General features: G+C 38.5%; 1 protein-coding gene across 2 annotated transcripts in view; it reads left to right on the plus strand.

The window, feature by feature from the left end:
* Window positions 1–8,541, plus strand: part of vvl (ventral veins lacking) — a 285,935-nt gene extending 277,394 nt beyond the window's left edge. For both annotated transcript variants that reach the window (XM_067135203.2, XM_067135204.2), the window contains exon 2: window positions 7,503–8,541. Coding sequence is in view for 1 of the 2 variants with exons in the window: in XM_067135204.2 (XP_066991305.1) it covers window positions 7,503–7,594 (92 nt within the window). In the remaining variant the exon portion in view is untranslated. The remainder of the gene's footprint in view (window positions 1–7,502) is intronic.
* The last annotated feature ends 798 nt before the right edge of the window (window positions 8,542–9,339 follow it).

Consider the following 9,339-nt stretch of genomic DNA (forward strand, 5'->3'; position numbering starts at 1 on the left):
TCTTTCCCAGTCCAACTCCGTTTCCAGTCCATCGTCACCGAAAACTTATCTGAGTTAGTGCGACGTTAAAAAAAACACCAGGAAAGAAAACTCTCACTGTTACAAGAAGCAAAATTTCACATAATAACGATTAGACTATAGGATAATGACCAGTAGATCCTCTGTTTCCGTATACCTTCTTTTTCTCCTCTTCTTCTCTTCTTCTTTCTCCTGGACATATTCCCCGTGTATTGGAGTCTAGACTTGGTGATGATTTCGCTCAATTTTACGGTCAGATGCCCTTCCCGATTACAACCCCAAATGAAGTAATATATTCACTATTGCGTGTTTCTGTAGTGGTTGGTAGTACGGTGCGTTGTATGTAGATGAAGAGAAGTATAACGAGATGAACACAAAACTCAATCTCCGAGCTACAGGAATTAAGTACATGCAGTTGAAATCCTCGACCCGGTCGGGATTGGAACCCGAAGCCTCTCTGAACCGAAAAGCGATATGCTGACCATCCAAGGAGCCGTTTTCTTTTTTCCGTATACGTATATTGCAAAAGAGATATTCATCCCGTGATTCACAATGTGCAAATTTGTATTTCTGTGCCTTTGTCTTTGAACCTAGAACTTTGAATTTTTAACACAAAAACAATGAAATTGGTTACAAGGCTAGGTATGTCGCCAACTTGTAATGCGTCTCATAGGGGCGTGATTGCCGAGTGACATCATCACTGGGTATCACCCAGGTAACTCGAGATAAAATCTCAGCCAATGAAAGTGGGATTTTTGAACTAAAATTTGCGTCTCTATCGTTCGGATTTCACACAAAACTCTGGATATACCGTAGTTAAGGTCACGTTATCAACAATCGTGTAAAACTCAAGCTTGCTTGCTTTTGTTTCAACATATCTGGTATATTAAAGAGGAAGATACTGTATGTTAGAAATCAAAATTCAATTAGCATACTGTATTCTCATTATGATTGTAAACATATTTTTAAATACAAGAAATTGTGTTAAATTTGCTATTATTTGATGGAAATACTGCCGTTTCAAAAAAAAAATATCAACGTTAAAGTCAACAAAGACGAGCGCAACAGTTCGTACGGTTAACAAAATCTATTGTCTTACCTTCAGTCGTCGATATTTTTCTGTTTACTATCAACATTTACCATTATAATTGCCAACGGCTGTAGACATGTTAACACAATGGATCCCGTGAGATCTCCGAAGTTAAGCAACGTTGGGCGTGGTCAAGAAGTGAATGGGTTGCCACGCGCTGTTGGTGGGGGGTAAGGGAATGGAGGAGCGGAAAGGAACTGGCCACCCTACCGTACGCAAACTCCGGCTGAAGCAGGCCTCGGGGGAGGTTCGGACCTGTCGTCGGGCAGAATACACCTTACATTATTATTATTATTATTATTATTATTATTATTATTATTATTATTATTATTTGCCTCGCAGTAATATTTATGGGCAAGTAAGGAGAAAGTGGAATTTATTCCCTCCGGTAAATCCCATAGGTTCAATGCGCAATTTTCGTAGAAGTACATTTGGAATGCGCCCTTGTAGTTAACAGAAGTTACGGCCAGAATTTTGCCGAAATCAATTACCAAGACTGTACATTCACTGGTATCCTGCGTGAGATCTCCTCAATTAGTTCTTAGGGTTTAACTCTTCATCAATCGTTTGGAACTAGATAGGAATACAAGAAGCTCCTCACCTAGTGATCTCAATTCAAGTTGTCTGGCTCCATGGCTAAATGGTTAGCGCGCTAGCCTTTGGTCACAGGGGTAGCGTGTACGAATCCCGGCAGGGTTGAGAATTTTAACCATCATTGGTCAATTTCACTGGCACGGAGGCTGGGTGTATATGTCGTCTTCATTATAATTTCATCCTCATTACGACATGCAGGTCGCCTACTGGCGTCAAATCGAAAGACCTGCACCTCGCGAGCCGAACATGTCTTCGGACACTCCCGTCACTAGAAGCCATACGTCATTTCATTTCAAGTTATAAATGATTAGGCCTGTATGTGACTTAATTAGAGCATGATACACATCATGTTTGAACTGGTGAGCAATAATTTTAACAATACCTTCAAGTTAAATGATTTTTAAAACATGATTTTCCGCTATAATCAATTATACCGCACAACTCATATCTAAATGTCATTTCATGATAAGGCTTACTAACCTAACCTAACCCCATGGCACTACAGCCCTGACGGGCGTTGGCCTACCAAGCGACCGCTGCTCAGCCCCAAGGATTGCAGATTGTGATGTGTCGTGTGGTCAACACGACGAATCTTCTTGGCCGTTATTCTTGCCTTTCTCTACCGGGGATAAGGCTTACAAAGAGAATATTTACACCTGTAAATCTTAACAAAATACTTTGTTTGTTAACGGGGATTGTAAAAATGATGTTTTGAATTTAAAGGGAATCCTTCAGATTTAATGCGGCCATCACCTACAGTGACCGTCTAATTCGAAATAATTACAAAATTCAGAAAAAATATTGTTTAGAATTGTGTCAGTTTAACCATCAGAATCCGCACCTCCCTCGGTGGATCAGTTGTAAAAATATGGCCTCCGGATCCCAAGACCTTGGCTTAAAACGTGATTGAGGTAGCCGGATTTTTGAAGAGTGGAAACATGTCCATTCGGCGCCATGTGCGACGCATTTCCTGCTTACCCGACTGAAATAAAACTCAGTGATCGTTTTCTCAACAGAGTGCAGATTATTCTACCATCTGCTGGAGTAAAATGGAGCGTCGGCGTTGACTCAAAAGCAGCCTAAACAGCTTCAAACCAAATGCCTGTACACAGCTGTTGAATTGTTGAATTGTTGAGTTATTATTATTATTATTATTATTATTATTATTATTATTATTATTATTATTATTATTATTATTATCCGTAGTAGTAAAATTTTGAAGTTTCAAACAATTTTGAATAATTTTTTTCTCGATTGACAGATAATAAACGATATTTATCTTATTTTTATCGTACGGTGAGTTCAATGATGAGGCCTAATATGTTTCTTGTCGATCGCTACAGTTACAACTCGTTATTTCGTTTCGACATAGTGGGCTTTCTCGTGAGCAATGGACCTGTAGAAAATTAAAACTGAAAAATAATGATTTATGTCCCGTGCTTATCAAATTAAGGCGATCCCTTGCCGTGAAGTGAAACATGCTGTGATTTTTGTAGGTGGCAAATTCCTCATTTCTTTAATATTCACCCCTTTCTCCAGAGGCGGAAGAAAACACACGCCATATGGCGCATTCTTTTTTAATGCCTCGAGGTAATGAATTACATAGAAGTTTTTAATAACATAATAACATAGTCGCCCCTCTGACTTAAAGCGCATAAAAACTACTGGACTATTAGGGTTTTTTTCTTCGTCACGAATCGTCACCAGCTGGTAATAATAGCTGCAGTGCATTCCTTCATTTTACGTACAACCCGTTTTTTGTTTACTCTGGTAATATCCAGATATTGAAATGAAAGTATAATTTTCCAAGCACGTGTCCATATTTCACCTCCAAACTGCTAGTTAAAGAAGTTGTCATGCCGAAGGGCTTTTGAACAACACAGAAGCGGGTAGATGATACAGGTTTCTGATATGCGTTGGTGTTGTCTGATCAATGGCTTATGCCACAATATTTTAGGTTTATTTATTGGTACTCTGCTCAAGAAATATCTCTTTGCTCCTTGACATCTTAACGCTAGATTTAAAAAGAGATACAATACATGATGAGGTAGCATAATACGTCCTCGGTTTCGTACTTATTTACGATCCACTAAGTAAGATACGGTTCCTTTTCCAAAAGTACTCGAAATAACGTGAAATGAAATACATACATTTCCCTCTTATAAATACGATGTGGTACAGAAATAAATACCCATTAAGAGTTGTATTTTACCAGAAGTTTCGCGTTATCTCATTTGTATTATTATTATTATTATTAGTAGTAGTATATCTAAAGTAGGTAAGCTAAGGGTTATTCTGCCCGAAGGCAGGTCCGAACCTCCGCAGAGGTGTTCCTGAGCCCTAGTTTACGTGCGGTAGGGTGGCCGGTTCCTTCTCGCTCCTCCATTCCCTTACCCCCCACCAACAGCGCGTGGCAACCCATCCAACTCCTGACCACGCCCAATGTTGCTTAACTTCGGAGATCTCACGGGATCCGGTGTTTCAACACGGCTACGGCCGTTGGCGTATATCTAAAGTGAATACACATTTTTACCATTAATTTAATATTACAAAGGGGTTGTCTAGTCCAGTTGGTAAAGGTTTTCTAGGTTCACCCGGAAGGATGCGATTTCGATTCACCGTCAGAAAGTTGAAATACAGTATTTAGAAACGTTTCAAATAAAGTTCACTCATCCTATACTAAAACATGTATCGGGTTAATTCGTGAAGGAAAGACGGACAGGAATAGGGCTAACCTACACTTTTCCACTATGTTCTGCGGCTACGGATAGTGGGAGTCTACACCTGCTACTCTTCAAGCACCTTCATGGCATGTGTGTAGGCGTATTATTATTATTATTATTATTATTATTATTATTATTATTATTATTATTATTATTATTATTATTATTATTATTATTATTATTATTATTATTATTATTATTATTATTACTGGGTTTCCCGTGGAACGCAGAGGTGAAAGAAGGTGCCGGGGTGAATGGGTCTAACTACAATGTCAAGAATAGAATTTAAAACTTAAACTGAAGGTTATATTTTCAAAACTTTAAACTTAATAATTTTTTCATGCCTGGTCGAGGCGATAAAGGCGTGCTCGGTTCGCCCGGAAGGACGTGGGTTCGAATCCCCGTCAGGCAGTCGTAAAATTTAAGAAACGAGATTTCCACTTCCGGAGGTGCACATGGCCCTGAGGTTCACTCAGCCTACACCAAAATGAGTACCAGATTAATTCCTTGGGGCAAAGGCGGCCGGGCGTAGAGCTAACCACTTTACCCCATCACGTGCCGAGGTTAACAGTGGTGGAAGCCTTTACCTTCCACTCCTCTAAGGGCCTTCATGGCCTGTACGGAGGTGACTTTGCTTTTGCTTTTGCTTTGCTTTATGTCGCACCGACACAGGTAGGTCTTATGGCGACGATGGGATATGAAAGGCCTAGGAGTTGGAAGGAAGCGGCTGTGGCCTTAATTAAGGTACAGCCCCAGCATTTGCTTGGTGTGAAAATGGGAAACCACGGAAAATCATCTTCAGGGCTGCCGACAGTGGGGTTCGAACCCACTATCTCCCGGATGCGATCTCACAGCTGCACGCTCCTGACCGCACGGCCAGCTCGCCTCAACATTCCAGTCGGTTAATATTGTATTCTGACAAGAATACTGACGTGATTCTAGTGATCTATGTCGAGTTCAGTTTAATATTTGTCTGTGCCTGTTACAGCATCAGGGTAAAATGTTTGTTGTTGTACAATATGCCTCCACTGGCTGCCTTTCTGGAAATCCGACCAAAAGGATTTTTTGACGGGACATTCTTAAATTAACTTTGAAAAATAAAACAAATGTATTGTTGTTAGTAGTTTTCCTTGAGTTTGATGACTTCTTTTGCGGTATTTATCCGGTAACTCTATGACTTGTGGATGAGTGGACGTTGCTCTAATGGAACATACCCTGGGAGGGTTATTTCAACGATCTTTCACTCTTCAGAATATTTTTAACTCTACATTGGTGGAGAGCAGTATTAAACGCCGACTGCAATTTTAACGTATTCTCAGAATTACCAGCTTGAGTTGTTCTACAACGTCTTATGTTAGTGGTATCTTTTAACTCATTTAAAAAAAGAGAACCTCATAAAGTAACTCCCTCCGTCGTCAATTACTTGCAAATGGGGGATATTTTAATTGTTACAGTTAATTATGGTGCATGGCCTGCAAAGAGTTTCGTGTTTTATGAATCAAATAAAATAATTTTTCGTAAGAGTTAAACAATTAAAATATATCAGCTTATTCTTTCAAAATTGTCAACGCCAAATAATTACAGAGCTCATACAGTGTTATATCGGTCACTGAAAAAGTAATTCTAATTACATTCTAAGCTGGAATTTACTTGTGTTAATGTGATTAGTTCGTTCTTACTCCTTCTGTTCACAATATTGTATGAACTTCCTTGTCTGGCCCTACGGTGTAGGGGTCAACGCGTCCGCCTGTCACCCGGCGGCCCTTAGTTCGATTCCCGGCTGGGTCAGGGGTTTATAATTGTAAATAATTAATATCCCTGGCCTGGGGACTGGGTGTTTGTGCCGTCCTTAACGTTCCTTTCCTCACATTCAACACTCTATACTTCCGCAATTCCAATTACACGCAGGTTCATATTATGTGGTGGCAAAAGATCTCTAGAGGTCGACGCCACGAACAAATATCATTACTTGTTTACATAAACTCATCTTCACGATAGCACCACGAATCAGTACCGTTCAGAGATACAAGTCTCATATCCCGTCTATGACAGTAATTAATCCGGAATGTTATTTTTACTAGAACTTATCACATCTATTTTATAGCACTAAATTTCTCAAGTCGCGGTTAAACAGGTTTTTTTTAAATGCTGTTTGTTCGAGGCGTCGAGCTATGTGAATCTATTGCCCCTACTGGCACCATATTGTATGAACCTGCGTCTAATTGGAATGGCGGTAGTGTGGAATGTTGTGTGTGGGGAAAGGAAGATTAAGGACGTCATAAACTCTCAGTCCCCAGGCCAGGGATATTAATTATTACAATTAAAAACACCTGACCCGGCCGGGAATCGAACCCAGGGCCGTTGGGTGACAGGCGGGCGCTGCCTCCTACACCGCGGAGCCGAACGGTTAAACAGTTAGAGCCTCGGGAAAAATAGTAAGAAACACATTACCATATATCTCACAATGGTTTTTGGTCCTCAGAAACTTTTGAAACCTTATAAGTAAACTGAGATAATGGCCAAAGGTGTCACAATCTCCTAAACTGACTCAATCAACAATTCCTAAAACCTAATTAAAGTTTCATAAACATTATAACCTCTCTTAAGCAACATATTTGTCTTCAGTCATCGTCTTGAAGGCTGGTTGGATGCCCAATAGATGCAACATCAGCTGTCATACTAAGCCTAGGCGTGGCATACTAGGGAAATGAGAAGCTTTACTCACTGATTCAGAAGATACTATTACTTATTAGTCTATCAAGGCCACTCAAATATTCACACAAACATGTTAAATGAGTGGCACTTTTACACCACTCGCAACAGAAACTGGCTGCATAAAGAATAACATTACTAACATTGCCACTTTCACGTTTTCAAAGCCAGGGACAAGACTGAGATAGCCTAAAGAAAGTACAAATTTGTTCTAGCCTATACTGTCAAACATAGTGCACTGTAAACACTCGCGCCTGAAATGGTTCTGGGCTGTGTTCTTTATGCTAAGAAATATTTTGGGATAAATTAACAGCAGTTTTTCTAGTAATGGGGAATTTCTTACGGTTGTCTATTTATTTTTACAGGTACTTTATGTACTGTGTCCGGTCTGAAGAGTGCTAGCATATCCTCTTCCAGACATAATACGTTAAAATACAATCCATCTTACTGGACTTGAAATTGGCCGGTACAACTGAAGTAGAAGACGAAGAAGAATGTATGGCTGTCTTCAAGAACTGCAGTGAAGTGGTATCAGATCCAGACATTACAACATCATTATTTGTGGCAGAAGGTAAACCTAACAATTAAAATAGGAAGTATTCCACAAAAGAATCAAATTCTATCTACTCACGTTCCATTCATTATATCTGCGACTATTTGGAATCTCCTTTATTACAATTAATTTACCCACTTCTAACTCAAATTTTCAGGTGGCCATATATATTTCCTTTTGTAAATACAATTGTTTTCGTCTATAAACACTTTATTCTTAAAAAAAAAGCCAGCTTGTTCTCTCTCGTCAATGTTAAAAAATACATACCTTGGTCTCTGTATATCTGAAACCTGTCGAACCATAAATCTGAAATATTTAGATATGTTTTTTTTATCAGTTGTGAGTTTACTGAACTAAAATTACGTGATATTGATAGTTTTAAACTGATTTAGGACTTCCGTTTTTAGTAATACCAAATTTAAAAGGAACAAATATTGTACGGAGTGTTGTCTAATTCATACACTGAGGAATTCTTAAACTTCAAAAAATTGTCTCAAGTAATCTTTACAATGAATGCTCCGGTTTCACCAAGACTTTGAAGGATTAAAATCTAAAATTGACAAATCTTCTTCTTTAGGGTTTTAACTCCCCTTAAAATATATTTCCTATAAATCTCTTGGTAAACAAGTCCAGAATCATTGTTGATAAATATTATTACAATTACTGACACCTGACCAGAAATGAAGAAAAATAAACCATTGAACTGTCATAGCTAGGGTACATTACCCAGAATCAGAATGCCTACATGTAAGACGATCTTTGAACAGTGATGTGGCTGAGTGTACTTTATATGTGATATTTCATAAATGTTATTCGTCAAGGTACAATAAATGACATTTTAAATAAACTTATATGTTAAATGTTTATATCATGAAAACACTCATTGTATCCTGTCACACCTCATCCTGTTGTTCTCACCTTCAATGTTCGTCAAAATTGACCAATTTTACATTCAACTTCAAAAACAACAATATCTTCTTGAAAAATGAAGAAGCACGTATGACAAGAGAGGACAGGTAAGTATTGTTCTAGGCATAAATCTTCTTCTGCCATAAGTAACACGTACAAAACACACAATTTCCTAGGATATTCGCAATTATGTCGGTCAGGGTTGGCTCCATCAAATAAACTATCAAGCTATAAAAAGTTCAGAATAAAACTTAGAGTAAGTTTTGTTTGTAACATTCCTAAATACTGCTAACCGTTTTCGAAATATCATCAAGAAACAATTTCAAGATCCCTCTTAGTACTCTCCCTTCTTTGAATATTGTAATGTCGATCGGCCTAACATCTAAATTAACACAACCATAAAATACATACCGAGTTTCATAAAGTTTGCCCTACCATTTTCAGGTAATACTAAAAAAATAATCATACAGATATACATGCTTCCATCCATCCACCAATCCATCCATACAGATATACAGAAATTGAATCCGTGGTCTCTCTAGTAACATTCTGACGAAAACGTAAATTTTACTTAGAAATATGTCCAAAGCAAGTACACATTTGAATTCCCTTTAGGTTCCACTTACTGCATACATCCATGACGAATAGGCCTATGCGTGCAGTTCTTTACATAATACTTCTTCCAGATGGAAACCAAATACAGTATCCGGTATGTATACAGTACTATAACAAATGGTGCT

The sequence above is a fragment of the Anabrus simplex genome, chromosome 1 (assembly GCF_040414725.1).
Source record: "Anabrus simplex isolate iqAnaSimp1 chromosome 1, ASM4041472v1, whole genome shotgun sequence".
Lineage (NCBI taxonomy): Eukaryota > Metazoa > Arthropoda > Insecta > Orthoptera > Tettigoniidae > Anabrus > Anabrus simplex.